This window comes from Mirounga leonina, unplaced genomic scaffold, assembly GCF_011800145.1.
Source record: "Mirounga leonina isolate KUSES-001 unplaced genomic scaffold, KU_Mleo_1.0 Mir_82, whole genome shotgun sequence".
Taxonomy (NCBI): domain Eukaryota; kingdom Metazoa; phylum Chordata; class Mammalia; order Carnivora; family Phocidae; genus Mirounga; species Mirounga leonina.
This window is the reverse complement of record NW_023270825.1, coordinates 10,471,051-10,487,371: the sequence shown is the minus strand read 5'-3', so window position 1 is coordinate 10,487,371 and position 16,321 is coordinate 10,471,051. Positions and strand designations below refer to the sequence as shown.

The 16,321-nt window shown below is 40.5% G+C and overlaps 1 protein-coding gene across 1 annotated transcript in view; it reads left to right on the top strand.

Moving 5' to 3' along the window:
• The window catches only part of UNC79 (unc-79 homolog, NALCN channel complex subunit), a 193,454-nt gene that overhangs the window by 98,583 nt on the left and 78,550 nt on the right, over nt 1–16,321 (top strand). Inside the window, exons 25-29 of the mRNA XM_034992429.1 lie at nt 7,854–8,140; nt 10,416–10,598; nt 11,201–11,363; nt 13,880–14,029; nt 14,613–15,815. Coding sequence (XP_034848320.1) covers nt 7,854–8,140; nt 10,416–10,598; nt 11,201–11,363; nt 13,880–14,029; nt 14,613–15,815 — 1,986 coding nt within the window. The remainder of the gene's footprint in view (nt 1–7,853; nt 8,141–10,415; nt 10,599–11,200; nt 11,364–13,879; nt 14,030–14,612; nt 15,816–16,321) is intronic.

The window sequence follows — 16,321 nt, the reverse complement described above, 5'->3', positions numbered from 1 at the left end:
GAATGCAGTGTCTCTAACTGGACCAGAGTGCTATATTTAGGATTTGCAAACTTGAAGGGTCTTACCCCAGATGCTCAAGCGTTTGAGCCCCTGACCTAGCAATTCTTTCCATCTTAATATGGGCAGATGACTTTTGATCCCATTAACTTTTGGTCCAGTAAGAGGTATCATGTTACCTGAATATGCACTTTTCCCCAGAGAGCCAATATGACTAGATCTATACATAGTACTTATATCTGTATGTGTATTTACACATAGAAATATTATGTTCATATATATCCGCTATAGGAAAAACATACATTTCATTGACATTTTCAAAGGTTATACATTTGAGCCACCGTCATTCACTCATCCCCGTAGCCATTCTTGATTCTTTGCAACTCTATATGCATTTCTGTCTCTCAGAGAAAGGAGGATTTCGATTGCTTGGAGGACCATAGGATCATATTCGACTTGGTACAGTGTAACTACCGTTCGATGTCCCATGAGAGAATGTAGTTTATCAGGAAGGATTCTAAGGGTTGAAGGGACACTGGCAAGGTTATTACAGCCCAAATGTTATCTGCACAAATGGTGCTGTGTGAAGGGTCTGAATAGCTGTTTATTTGTCAAAAACAAACTTGGTAACTGCCACCTGTGTATCATGCTATAGAACATTTGGTTTTTCATCTAAGAAGAGTTTTAAGAATGGCCTCAGAAGGAGAATTTCAAATAAGGAGGCTTGCAAGGCCATGTATGCTAAGTGTTACAAACATGACACCAGAAAGAGGCAGTTTGGGGTGGGAGTGGGGGGGAAGGGAGAGCCCCAAAGGTTATGAATGCCAATGGCAGGTGTTGGTCAGAATGTATTTTCTGTTTTAAAATTGTCGAGAAGGGAGGAATAGCAAACCCTTGGCCAAGGCTCCCTGACTTGTTTTCTGCATCACTCGGGCCTCAACTGTACTGGGATTTAAAAAAAGAGTAAAAGTAAGAACTTCTGATCCTGAGCTCCATTACAATGTGAAAATCATCCAGGTCCCCTTCAGTGAAGTCTTTTTGAGATGAATCTTAAGCAATTTCATAAATTATTTTTATTTTACCCCGTCTTTTCTTTTTGTCTTAAGGCTTAGTTGAATTAATTATTCAATTAAAGTCTTCAATTATTCTTATTACCCATTTTCACAATCCAAAAGAGTCCTCTCACATCTCTTTGGGAAAATGGATACATATGTTTCCTGATGTTAAAAAAAAAAAAAAAGCTTTTAGGCTCTACTTGTCCCACCAAAAGTGACCAGATGTAAACGGGGCAGATAATAGCATTGTTTATATTAAATATAACGCTAAAGCTTCTGGAAAGATAATTTACACAACACCACTATAATAAAAACTTGCTTAGATTTGGAAACAGCTGGCTAAGCTTATAAGGCCCTTTCAAACTAGTTTCTCATTTTTGCATTGTTATTTACTAGACAGTATATTTTTTAACTTGTGAACAAAGACATGCCAGGATAATCCTAAGATTGTATAGGATGGCATGGAAGCTGAAGGACTTGCTATTTACCGAACATACTTTTTTTTTGGTGCAAGTACTGAGCTTCTCTGTGCAAGACCTCTTATTGATTGGGCCCAAAATAAAGCCTATGCCCTGTAATTATGCCACAAGAGTTCATTTTAATTGCTGGTTAGGCTGAGCTTTTTTTGGCATTGGACTTACAACGGCTGGCTTTCTGATCTTAGCTTTTGCATATTACTACAGCAAATTTTGCATCAGAAATACACTTGTAGAGAAGGTATATTCCACAAGGCTAGGGAAGAGCTGTATTCCTTTATGACTTGCATGAGTCAGATCAAAGACCTTTGCTCATGTGAATGAAATTCATAGGAAATTATAGCTGGAATATTGGAGATATGTTAACATTCTCATTTTACAGAAGAGGAAACTGAAGTTCCCAGAAAGGAACATGTTTCACAAGCTTGTTGGTGACAGATCTGGGTCTCAAGCCCAGGCATCTTGATCTCTTGTGCAAGACATGCGTGGTGAATGCCAATAAGCGCTCAGCGTCTTTATTTAAATCCTAATTGATGAAATAGACAGTTTCACCTGCTAATTTGAAACTGGTATAATTATAATTACTTATAAGGTATCTTTTCACCAATTTTCTGAAAACTAGGAATTATGTTTGGTGATTCAGAATACCTGTTGAATATTAATTGAGTATAAAATAGCAGTTTTGATAGGTTTCCATAGCACAACACTGAAAAACTGGTATCCACCCCATGTGGTCACAGGGAACTTAATTGTATCTTGTTCCTCATCCCCTGGAATGAATAATTAAACAATGGTAGGTGTATAATAATAAGAATAACAACACTTCATGTATGTATAGTACCTCTCTATTGATTAAGAATATTTTTAATACAAATAATCTAATTTTGATTTCACAATGACTCTGGATATATGTAAAGTATTATTATGATTTTTTTTTGCTTTACATATGGACAGGAAAACTGAGGTCCTGAGGGATTAATTAATTCTGCTTAGATAATTTGCTCAAGATCACTTATAACTAACTAGTTGGGGACTAATGCTTGAGTCCAGCAGACTTGATTTCCACTATAACTACCTCTTGATGCATTGGTATTAGGGGGTTCCTGCCCTGTGGCACATGAAGACACCAGTCTGGTTATAGAGCTAACCTGGGCATTCATGTCTGCTATAGTGTGCCTTAAGGTCATGAGCATCCACACCAAGAGACTTCCCATTTAAGACCCACAGGTTGATCTAGAAGTGTCCTAATCCCTAAAGCAACATGGATACCCTCAATTCTACTCCAGCCTGCAGAGAAATCTTGAGATCTCTTGGTCTGAATTTATATCAAGAGAAGGTGTCCAGTGCTGGGGAGCACTGGTAAAACTTTCTTGTATGGCCCTCTTCTACCACCCTTCACCCCCCGTTAGTGCCCCAGCATAAAACCCCAAATTACTTCTCTTTGGGTCTCTCTTTCTTTCTAGAGGTCGTTAACAACTCACACCCTTCACTAATTTGCAGAATGCCCATTGATCATTAAGACTCCGTACCATAACTCAAAGAGAACAGTTATTTTAATAGGAGTGCCCTTGTTGGAAAGAATAGTTTCGGGAAATGGCAGTTTCTATTGAACTAACATTTACTGGGCACCTTCAATACTAGGAAATATAAAGAATGCAAAGATACATCGGAGATTTTTATATTCTCCACTTGCTTATATATAGTCAAGGAAGGAAAATAAAGTGTGAACAGAGGTAAACTCTCATCTTGAGTGAATGCGCCAGTGCCACGGGATGGTTCCCATCAGGTGCAGCGGGAGGAGAGTGGGGGCAACAGAGACAGTCTGGTGGAGAGGTGGCTTTCCAGCCAGGCCTTGACTGGTGGATAGGATGGAAAGGCCTGGGTGTGAGATAGGAAGAGGCAAAGGCAGGGCTGGGGAGCATAGGACAGTATGGAGTTAGTCACTGGCCCCAACTTTGCAGCCCTTCTGCTGTGTGCACACACAATGTGTGAAGTTGGGTTAATGGGCTAGAGAGATCAGTGAGGTGGTGTAATTAGAACTAGCAACGTGTAAGGCACACTCATTTATAGTGCTTGATCATTGGCTTCTCTGGAACAAATGCAGAGGAAGCCCATGGAAAGGGTGCTTCCTCCCTCTACCTGATTGTCACTTGTTGGTTTGACAGAGGGCTCAGGGAGTCAGCTTATGCAGAGGAATAGTCCCTATTTCCTTGCTGTTTGGGGACCTCATCACTTTTTCCTCCTGTATAGAAGAAATATTTACCTGAGATATTTATTTGAATTCAGTGTACTTAGACACTTATGAATAATAAGCATCAAGTATATGTCAGACACTGCCCCATATTCTGTGAGGGATATAAAAATGGGTAAAACATAGCACTCACCTTCAAGGAGCCTTTGTTCTCCTAGGGGAAATCGGCAAGTGAGTAAATAAATTCTGCCTTGCAATTTGCCCCATTTTAGGAAATGGTAAAGGAAATTTTCCTCTCTTCTTCCCTCCCGTCCTTCCTCTCTTCATGTCTTTGGGGACTTGCAGTAGTTAGAGATCACACCCAGTTGTTGAGAGGAGGGTGGGCATAGGTAGGAAGAATGGCTTCTGAGAACCAGATCCACAGGATGAGATTGGTTGGGGTGGGGGTGCTGGGAAGATGTATCACCCTGAGCAAGACACAAAGGTGGGAAAGTGTTAGCTATGTTCTGAGAGCTAAGAGTAGCCCAGCTTGTAAGAATGTTGAGCATCTGGGGTAGAATAATAAGAGAAAAGTCTGGAAAAGCAGATCCTGATCCTGCCTGGTTTCCAATCATCAAATAAATAAAATCGTATGACACTTTGGAGTTTCAATCAGTTGTACCACCCTGTGGACAGATTGTGATGGACTCATTCCATGATTAAGTTAGGGTAGGAATCACTCTGCCTCATGATTCTAAAGATGCTTACAGTCTTCTTTAGAGAAATGATAAAATAAAAAATTTTAACAAGTTAAATATCTGTGGTTAAAATATAGAGGAATTTCATAGGCTAGAATTCAAAACTAGAATTCAAAAGTGTTTTAATTGTCACATCTTAGAGAAAATATCATAGGCATTCAGTTTTAAAATGGAAATTTCATACCCTTTGTAGATAACTAAAACAGTAATATTGTCTTTATTAATAAAGAAAATTCTCATTTTTCTAAGCTATTTTTTCTTAGGGATTTGAAAGAAAGAAAATAGACAAGGCATAGACTTGCAAAGCCCACAACTAGAGGAGTAAATTTTTGGAATGAAGTTGTTTTTCACTTTATGCAAAAGGTCTCATCAGCTAGTTCTTTTTTTTCAGTACATTTAATGTTTTGTTAAAGATCACTCATTATTGCCCATTCAGGGAAAACAAAGAAAGGAACAGCAAACTTAAAGCTAAAACACTGAAGATCAGTGAAGATGTATTTCAAATGAAAATTGGGCATTCGTGAAATGGTACTTAATCATTAGGAAACTATGATTTGATGGGAAAAGTTAGGTTACACACTTTATTTTATTATTTTTTTTGAGAGTGGAGGGCAAACAGAGGGAGAGAGAGAGAATCTCAAGTAGGCTCCACGCTCAGTGCAGAGCCTGATGCAGGACTCAATCTCAGGACACTGAGGTTATGACCTGAGCCGAAATCAAGAGTCGGATGCTTGGCTGACTGAGCCACCTAGACGCCCCAGGTTATACACTTTTAAAATGAACATCTACTTACATGGGGAAGAGGAATTTTGAAATATTTAAAGATGAAGTCTGATGATTTATTTTCTAGACCTGAACTAGGATAGAATGAAATGGGCAGCCAGTGTCTTAGTTGGGCCTTGTTTGGAGCTCCGTTTGTCCTGTATTGAGGCCCCCAGATTCTCCGGGCTATAAAATAAAGGTGCAGCTCTTTCCCAAATGCTCCCCATTTTTAACATGGGGACTTTGGAGTCGAGCCAGTCTGAACTTGGAGGTGGTTGAGCAGGATGCTGCTGCAGGTGTGTTAAACCTTGCCCCCAGAGCGGAAACAAATTGAGGAACGAAGCTATATTGTAACAGCCGTCCCTTGCTGCTGCAGTAACTTTGAATCCTGCAAGGAGCCTGCATTCTCACACGTGTCGCATTCTCGGCCCAGGCTTGCCCAAAGCAATAACTCCTTCTAGCTGTAATATTCTGGAGAAGAAAGAAATCAAGAATAAATATTTCTCAGTGCTGGAAAGATCGTTCTCTAAACTGTTTTCTAATTTTATTTTATGAGAATTTATGTAGCTATTGCTTTTAGCCTGATCTTCTATTCCAAACATTTAATTTAATTATAATATACAGCAGTGCTTCACATTTCTGGCCTCTTGGTGAAATAGGGTGTTCCACATAAATTGACTTTTCTCCTGGTGGCTGATGCATGCCTCATAAGTGACGATATTAACAATTTAGTGATCACTGTCATCGATGCATGTAAGACACTGTAATAAACAAGTCCTTAGGTTTTATTTGAATGATTTTGGGTGAAAGCTTCTCTAGAGTACATTGGACACATTTACTCTTCACACACAGACTCCAGGAGACAGAAAATGTTAATGTCCTAGCATCATATTGAAATTTATTGGACGGCTTCCCCTAAATGAGAGACTGTTAGACTTAGTTGACTCTGTTGCTCTTCACCCACGGTCAGTGATCCCTTCTGAGTATATCACTTTTGAACAGATGAACATTATTCTGAGCATCTGGGGTGAACTAGACAGCCGAGCTGGTTACCTCACATGCCGTTTGAAACTAGTAAGTTCTGAATTTGACATTACTTTCATGCCACTGCTCCAGAGTTGCCCTTGAGACAGCTAATTTCCACAGTCCCCTAGAAGCATTTCTTCTATCCCGCTTCTCTTGGCTATGTCCTGAAAGATTGGGATTTTGCCAAATTAGTTGAGTTAATGGATATAAATTACTACGTATCTCCTTCTCGTATCCTTCATGCCATAATTATATGACAGTCTATGGTATAGGCTATGACATGATCACGGTTTGGTTTATAATGATTGGTAAGCAAAGCCTGCCATTTTTTAGCAGAAATTTTCCTTGCAGGGTGAGAGATGAGAACCCTGGGTCATCTAAGCCACCAGGCAAAAACCTCGCTTTCCATTTAGAAATGCTGACATTGCTTGTCCAAGAAGGGACAAGGATGCAAAGGGTATTTTGAATAAGCCCCCAAACATAAACATAGAAGAGCAAATCTCACCCTTCCTTCACCAAAAGTCCTAAACTAAACCAGATCAGAAGAAGCAGAAAAACAAGCAGAGACAAGGTATAGTTTCTGACTTTGACAAATAATGGAAAGTCAAAGTCAGGGAGCTGCTCCAATACAATTATTTGTTAGGTTACGAGTAAGTCAAGGGCTAAGGTATTTTTTTTCTCTCCATGTAAACTTTCAGCTCACCTTCATGTGGTATTTTTCTGTTTTTTAAAAGCTCATGCTTCTTTCTTTCTGTCTGTCCCCTCCCTTACATGTTTCTCATTACATACAGCAGGACTTAATGATTTGCTATTTATAATTTTGACTATATCCTTCATAGAGTACCCACTGCTAATATCTCAGGATTTGGAAAAGAAAACTTCACATTTTTTTTTTCCACCAGCTGATTTATGAACATAACTGAATTGAGATAATTTTTTTTAAGATTTTATTTATTTATTTGAGAGAAGAGAGAGCGAGCGAGAGCACAAGCACGGGGAGTGGCAGGCAGAGGGAGAGGGAGAAGCAGGCTTCCCACTGAGCGGGGAGCCTGGTGTGGGGCTCGATCCCAGGACCCCGGGATCATGACCTGAGCCGAAGGCAGACGCTTCACCGACTGAGCCACCCAGGCGCCCCCAAATTGAGATAATAATTTAAGCAAAAGAACTCAGTAGATGCTTTTGTGCTCAGTGGATGGTAGAATATTATTTTTTGTGGTTATTTTTATGTGCTTATTTGACAAAGCTGGAAGAGAAACTTCTCTTTATCATTGAGGATAAAACTTTGCCAAGATATTTAAAAAATGGTGAAATACAGTTTATGTAGGTATTTTTCTTGCCGTTCAAAGAGAACCTTGCTTTGTAGTGCCTTATTTTTATTTCTATTCCCTTATTCCTCCAAAATTACCTGGTTGTTGATGAACACAATAACTTTCACCCCTGGACTAATGCTTTGTTGAATAGGCCATATTTTGCCTTTACGTTGGTCCAGAACAGACCCTTTAAATATTTAGTGGAAGCAGAAGCCATGGTGCTTTATCAATAAGTGAGATTTCCTTGTGAACGTCCTTGTGAGGGAACCACCCAGTGATGGCCTTTCTTGTACTGACAGGACAACAATCTCCTGAGAATGACAACACCATCAAGGACCTGCTCCCAGAAGATGCTGGGATCGACCACCAGACTGTTCACCAGCTGATTACAGTGCTCATGAAGTTCATGGCCAAGGACGAGAGCAGCGCTGAGTCGGACATCAGCAGCGCGAAGGCCTTCAACACGGTCAAGCGGCACCTTTACGTCTTACTCGGCTATGACCAGCAGGAAGGCTGTTTCATGATTGCACCTCAAAAAATGCGCCTGTCAACTTGCTTTAATGCATTTATTGCAGGAATTGCCCAAGTAAGTGTAAGCTTTCAGGAGTCATACCGTTAAGGTTTTAGTAGAAGCAAGTCATTAAATTCCATTTAGCCAACATCGGATCTGTGTAGAGGTTTGTGCAAGTGGCTTTATTAGGCAAGGGTATGTGGAAGGGAGTATAAGATGAGTAAGACTAATAGGGAGTATAGGATTTTTGGGGTAGGAGATGGGAGTAAAATATACCTAACATAAAGTTTACCATTTTAACCATTTTTAAGTATGTAATTCAGTGGCATTAAATATATCCACATTATTATGTAATCGGAACCATTTTCCATCTCTAGAACTTTTTCATTATCCTAAACTGAAACTCTGTCCATTAAACAATAAGGGAGTGTAGCATTTTTGCTTATGGGTTTTTAAAAAAATCTCTTATCCTTTTTGACTTCAAGTGGAGAGTTGAGTTAATTGTACAACTTTCTTCCTGTCACATTATCATCATTGGCTTTTTCCATGTTTGTCTGCTACTCCCAACTACTGTAGTTTATACCATGGTGTACATTTACCATGCTTTAACTATCCATTGCCCCAGTGATGAACACTCATATTGCTTGCTCCCAGCTTCTTACCACTCCAGACAGCTCAGCAATGAACATCCTGCATATGCACTTTATCCACCACTATGAGAATTCCTTTGAGATATGTATGCAAGAGCAGAATTAATGGATGATTGGGTTTCTGTATGCCTAACTTGACCAGCGCTACGCCAGTCTGTAAAGGATGTAGAACTTGGGGCTACAGAGAAATTGATATGAATTTCAACTCTGCCACTGTTATTATCTGTTGTGGCCTTAAGTGTCCTCTGCTTCTTGCTCACTGGTAACAGATTTTTGTTTTGAAAGATTAGAGACAACATATTGCTGAGCACTTAATCAGTGCCTGTCTCATGGGAGGAGCTCAGTGATGGTCACTGTTACCAACTTGCTGAAATAGATTGTAATATAATGAACACAGAATAAGCAAAGTAGCAGCAATATGTACATCATAGTCTTTTTTTTTTTTTTTAAGATTTTATTTATTTATTTATTTGACAGAGAGAGAGAGACACAGCGAGAGAGGGAACACAAGCAGGGGGAGTGGGAGAGGGAGAAGCAGGCTTCCCGCGGAGCAGGGAGCCCGATGTGGGGCTCGATCCCAGGACCCTGGGACCATGACCCGAGCCGAAGGCAGACGCTAATGACTGAGCCACCCAGGGGCCCCTACATAGTAGTCTTTTGCTGATGCTGGTAACTAGATGGATCACCACTAATACTCAGTTGCTTGTGATGAAGAGAGGATGCACCGTTTCAGATACCGAACTTCCCTCCTTTCCTCCTTTCTTTCCTCACTTCGCTCTTTCTGTATTTACATTATGCATATTTATGTAATAAAGCCATAAAGCCAAAAATTAAATACAAATCTCCACGAACCCACAAAATAAGTGACTAACATTTCGGTGTTCGAATGTTATTGCTGGCTCCAAATTTATTACATCCATATCACATAAGTATAGGCATATGCGTGTGCACACATTTTCTGTAGTAATGGGATCATATTATACATATTGATAAATACGTGTAACCTTTTTTAAACCTAAAATTGATTATGAAGTCAATATCTTGTAAATAAATTTGTATCCTATCCCATTTAATGGCTACATAGTATCCTGTTGTCATACAAATAATCTTTCATTTAACTTATCTCATATTGTTGAACATGGAGGCTATTTTCAATCTGGGGTGACTAAAAGGCTGGATATTTTTATGTATACATCTTGGAACAGTTGTCTGATTTTTTCCTTAGGACACATTTAATTGCTGTACTGTAGGCTAGATACTCTCCCTCACTTCTGAAGAGATACTGCTAAATTGCCCTCCCAAAAGGCTGTGTTGAGTAATATTCTTGCCAGTAGCGTCTGAGAATGCCCATTGCCCTCAGCGATTACCAATAGTAGGTGTTTTCATTGATTCTAGTTTAATTCTAGTTAATAGTTTCGTAGAACATTTTAATAAATAAGGCGTTATTCTCCATAGATAATTGAGCAGATACATCAAATAATTAGATAATTAAGTGGATAAAATGATTTTAATTTGCAAGTTTCTTCTATTTCTTGTAAGGTTTAACTTTCCCCCTTTAGGGTCACTGGCCATTACTGTTAACATTTTGTGAGATGCCTTTTAAATATTTTGCCTGTTGTTTTGATGGGTCACATATTCCTTTAGGCTTTTGGGTGTTCTCTATAGTTTTCCTTCAGTTATTAATATTTTTCCTCTTTCAGGTTATGGACTATAACATTAACTTGGGAAAACACCTTCTCCCCCTGGTGGTTCAGGTGCTCAAATACTGCTCTTGTCCTCAACTACGGCATTATTTCCAACAGCCACCTCGTTGCTCCCTCTGGTCCCTAAAACCTCACATCCGGCAGATGTGGTTGAAGGCCTTGCTTGTCATCCTTTACAAGGTGAGTTGCGATGGTCACTCCTTTTTAGGCTAGAATGATTCTCTTAGAGAGGAGAACACTTAAGGGATCTAAATTGAGAATTTCATAGGATAGTAATTTGACCTTCAGGGGACAAATCACGATATGTACAATTCATGTTGAGAAAGAAAGAGCCATTGGAGTATCAACAGCAAGGGAGACCATACCAGCATATGTGCTACAAATGTTTAAAATAAAAAACGATGAATTGTAGGAGATTGAGATCAACAATCTGTGTTTATGCTCAGCATCTCCTATTTTATCTGTGTATGAATTATTATCTCAGAAAGCAAGGAAGATATTTAAAATTGTATTCATCCCCCAGATGTTTATGCCAGATAATTTCCTTGAAAGGAGTTGTAACCGTGATCTGGCATGCCTTGCCATCCGTGGTTTGGTGCAAGAGGAAGGGACTACAGTCCCTTGTCCCAATAAGGCCATGATAAAAATTTCTGGTTTTGCTTCTCTGTATATTTCTCTTCATCCCCAAGAAATACTGAGAAAAGCATCTAGCAAGATCATGTGGAAAAACTTACCCTTCAAAATAACCATTTATATTTTTCTTCCTCCATTTTATTGAGCAGTATCCATATCGAGACTGTGATATCAGCAAGGTCCTGCTGCATCTGATTCACATAACAGTCAATACACTCAATGCACAGTATCATAGCTGCAAGCCCCATGCCACGGCAGGACCTTTGTACAGTGACAACAGTAACATAAGCAGATACAGCGAAAAAGAAAAAGGTACTTTACATATCTCAATTCTATCCCGAACTTAGCTTGAGCATGTAATACATTTCTGGACAACGTTTCTCTTAGAAGATAGTGGAGTGCCCCCAGATTATCATTCTGGAATCTAAAAATCACCTACTTCTGCATTAATGTTCCAACTTTCCCATGAATGTTGCTGCTTTAATTCTTCAAATGAACATTCGAGAGAAATAATTGATATGCTCCTGAAGCCCATTTCATAAGAAATGTTTTGTAAAAAAAATTGTCTGCTGTTTGGTTAAGGAGCCTTTTAGGCCTTTCCCTATGTGTTGGAAGCATCTTGCTTTGGGTGATGAAGTAAATCTTGGTTGGCACTTGTTGGAGCCATGATTTTTTCGTCTCTAGTTTGCTCCTGAACTTTGTGCTCACAGATTTGAATGGAGTCTAAATTTGCTGAAGTGCTTCTTCCTAGCTTCCTTGTTCAATGAGAAAATGATTTAAGGCAACCAAGATGACTTTTTTCCTCTGTGTAGGTTTAAATTATTTACAGTAGCAACACTTTTTATATTGATAGCTTTTCTGCAAGGGAGCAGGCGAATGAAATTTTAGATAGAGTAAAATCCCAGCCTGGATGTTTTCAGATGAGAGCTGAAGAGCCAAGGTGTATGTCTTTAGTGTAAGTCACAAGTATAGACTTGTAAAAGGTGACATCATCTAATCCAATCCTGGGAGAAAGCCAAGTGCCCCGAGTGACCCTTTGTGGTGTTAGTAGATTCTCACTTGGTAGGACTGCTCTGGAAATATCTCACTAGGGTGGATGGGAACGAATGTTCATTTAGTTCTAAAAGGTCCAAGAATCTGGTTTGGCCATAGATGGAACTGTAAGTTCTAGTACCATTTAGATCCTTCCTGAAGAGTATCTTGTCTCCCAGCTTAGGTCCCAGTTTCCGGAAAATGGGATAGATCCTGTTAAACTATATATGTCCTCAATCCAGGCTCAGTGTTTGGGCCAGTCTCAAATGAGCCTTCCTGAATGGGAGGAGCCATCTTGAAGTCCTTCCATCTCTCATTCAGGACATTTTGAGAATCATTTCAAAATCATGTAATGGAAGTCACTTAACTCTTTCTTTGAAAAACTATTTTTCAAAAGGGACTATATTTTTTAGAGGACATAAAGAAAAAAACAGATCGTTGTGTTGCATCTCCCTGGGAACATGGGAACTTGATAGGCTTTGTCATCTTTGCAGAAGTTCACCGGGGGTTTTGTATCATTTTGATCATTAACACTCATTTTTTTTTATTTGACTAAGGAAAGATTAATAGGGTCACCTTATCTATCATCTGCTGCCTCAAATTTCACTTAGTTGTAGAGTCTTGTGTTGTGGGACAGGATCATTCCTCAAAGTTTGGCTCCCTCCTTGTACTCCCCGAATACTCAAGAAATCTTAAGTAGTCGTCATCACACCTGAGCCTCATTTTGTCAAATAGGTAGATATAAAAGGGGCCAAATACTATGATTTCAGTGATATTCACCTTGAATAATAGGTTAATTCCATTTACTGTGGTATGAAGTGCATTTTTGTAGCCTTTTTTTTTTTTTTCCTGCTTTGTACAGGGCTTTGGCCTTTCCAAAGGATGAAAGAAAAGCATTTATTAAGTGACCTCTGTGGGTTGCAACATAGCAACCCTTTCCTCATGACTGTGTTTTTGGGTTTATCTTTGATTTAAAAGTGGCCCAAATAGGGATAAAAGAGTACACAGAAATAATCTTGCTAGGCACTCCAAGGGACAGGTTTGTTTATGGAGCCTCAGGATCCTCAGAGTCAGAGAGTCTTTCTGGGATGCATAATAGTTGCACATGGCAAACTCCACAGAGGAGGGTCTTAACTTTAATGGGGGGGGGGATGTTATTTTCTGTTTTCTTTTTCCTTCGTTTACTCTTTCAGTCCATAATCATTTGTGGAGCTTTTGAAATGACCAGTGGCTTTTCTAAGCTTTTTCTGTGTGTTGTGTGTTTCATTACCAAATGTAGAGTACAGTATTTTGCATTCACAAAGTATAAGGTGCATGTACTCTTAGGCTGTGTCTATGCCAGTTCTCACATCCCAGGAAGGCGTATGTATATTTTTGGAAAGGATGAGAGCTACTCATTTTGTTTAATTTTCTCTTGCCAAATTAGCCTGAAAATTCACCCAAAGCAGGCATGTTCAAGGAGTGTCACAGACCCCAAAGGGGGTGTGTTATCCGATTTTAAGAGCACTGGAAAAAATTTCTCCACGAAGGCCCTCTTGGAATATTGAGATGCCTCTCTTGAAAATGCTGCAGTTGTCACATGGAAAACGAGAGGCAGCCTTGTAACAGGTTGCTCTGTCAACATTTGGATAATATGACATCTGGATGAAATACCAGAGCTGTGGCCAGATCTTGAGCTGGTGTAGAAACCAGCCCACACTATGTTCCCTCGTGCTTTCATTGAAATGCTTGTGTAGACACAGCCTAAGAGAGAGTAACCTCCCAAGTGTAATTTTGAACTTTCTCTCCCCAATTAGAAGAAGATAGTGTTTTTGATGAATCTGATATTCATGATACACCTACTGGACCCTGCAATAAAGAGTCTCAAACTTTTTTTGCAAGATTGAAAAGGATAGGCGGCAGCAAAATGGTGAAATATCAGCCGGTTGAGATGAATGTTCAGAGAAGTATGAATTTTTTCCTCTTAGTAATTTTATGCAGAAATGTTGTACTCTACCGTTTGTTTGGGGTGAAATCTTAATTTTATTATGTTACTACACATTTTAATACCGTTGATTTTATATATATGTATGCACAAACAGTATATATATATCCACACTTATATATATACGTGACTTGACAGATACATCATTGATGTCATGATCGTCTGAGAGGGCCATTGCTTGATTTGATTTGTTGCAAAATGTTTGCTTCTCTTCCACACGATTTAAATACAGTTTCCTAGATCTGCCTCAGCCCAAAAGCGGTCCCCTTTCCTGTGCACAAATGAATAGAGCTGAGGAATTATCCCGAAGCCTGATTTTGGAAATCAGATCTTAAACTGCCATTTCGGGTTCTCTCATTCCAGAGTTTTCTGGGTTTTGAAATTAGAAAGAACTTTCCAAAAACTTGGCCAGAGAGTCAGTGTTCCCTCCTGTTGGAGCTGGGATTGTGATTATGATTTATGCCAATTGTATGCCCAAGTATGAGGGGGAAAAAAGTGGTAGCATCTCCAAGTAAAATAGTACTAGCTCTTTCTGTTTCAATCAGGTGAAATAGAACTGGCCGAATATAGAGAAACGGGTGCATTACAAGACAGCATTCTACACTGTGTGAGAGAAGAAAGCATTCAGAAAAAAAAGCTGCGCTCTTTAAAACAAAAATCTCTTGATATAGGGAATGCAGACTCCCTCTTGTTTACATTAGACGAGCACCGGAGGAAGTCCTGCATAGACCGGTGTGACCTAGATAAGCCTCCCGCCCATGCTGCTTATGTCATGCAGAGACATGACCACGGACGGCCCAGACAGAATTCAGCTACAAGGCCTGACGACCCCGAGGGCCCCGAGAACCCAGCAACGGAAAGTTTCCAAGAAACCCGCAGGCCTGTGATACCCGAAGTCAGGTTAAACTGCATGGAGACGTTTGAGGTCAAAGTGGATTCTCCTCTCAAGCCTGCTCCTAAGGAGGATTTAGATCTGATAGATTTGTCCTCCGACTCCACATCCGGGCCTGAAAAGCGCTCGGTGCTCTCCACATCTGACAGTGACTCCCTTGTATTCGAGCCTCTTCCCCCTCTCCGCATCGTAGAGAGTGATGAGGAAGAGGAGACCATGGACCAGGGAAATGATGGTGCCTCTGGTAAAAACGCTGCCTCCCCCCCGGCCCTCCCCAGCCCCCCTTCCGTCCTCAGCCTCAGCACAACTCCCCTTGTGCAAGTAAGTGTGGAGGATTGTTCCAAAGACTTCTCTTCCAAGGACTCAGGAAATAACCAGTCAACAGGTGCCATGGACTCTGCCCGCGTCGCAGACTCCGAAGAACGTTCGAAGCCCGAGGAGTCGCAGGACTTTTCCTGTGGCAGCCCGCTCACGCTTAAGCAAAAGCGAGACCTCCTCCAGAAGTCCTATGCCCTCCCTGAGGTGTCACTGGACGACAGCCCTGAGCCCAGCATCGAGGAGGAGAAGCCTGGTGGGCCGGTGCCAAGTTCAGGGGCAAAAACTGTCCTCCTCAAAGTCCCCGAGGATGCCGAGAACCCAACGGAAAGTGAGAAGCCCGACACCAGCGCCGAGTCCGACACAGAACAGAATCCCGAGAGGAAGGCAGAAGAGGAGGGAGTGGAGGAATCCGAGTTCAAGATCCAGATTGTTCCCAGGCAGAGGAAACAGCGCAAGATCGCTGTCAGTGCCATCCAGAGAGAGTACCTGGATATCTCCTTCAACATTCTAGACAAGCTGGGAGAACAGAAAGACCCAGGTAAGCTCGTCTCTCTTCTTCCTCCCAGCCTGACACGCAGGTTTGTTCATCTTTCTCGTTCGGGTCTCGGCACTGAGTATGCATCCAACTCTCAATCTTATAATGTCAGAGAGTGACATTATAATTGTTTCAGAGTCCACTCCGAATCCTTCCTGCTTACCACAGCGTGTTGGATTCAGATGTGGTTTTACTTGCTCCATAAATATTTCTGTATTTGTTGTTTCTCAACTTCTAACAGTCCATTCTTGACCATCCTTGGCAAGAAGAGGCCGTGGTTAATGCATATCAAGGTATCCCGGACATCATCTCAGCCTTCCTCAAACAGCGAAAGTCATTAATTTGAACTCTTTGTGCCTTTGTTTTTCCATGCCTTAGCCAGCTTTGATAGATAGTCCAAAGAAGGAACAAACATAAAGGGCTAAAATAAAGCAAAGAGTGCTTGGAATGGTTAAGAATCGACTATAATCCTGTAGGGTCCACAGCAGATTATATACTCAAACCAAATG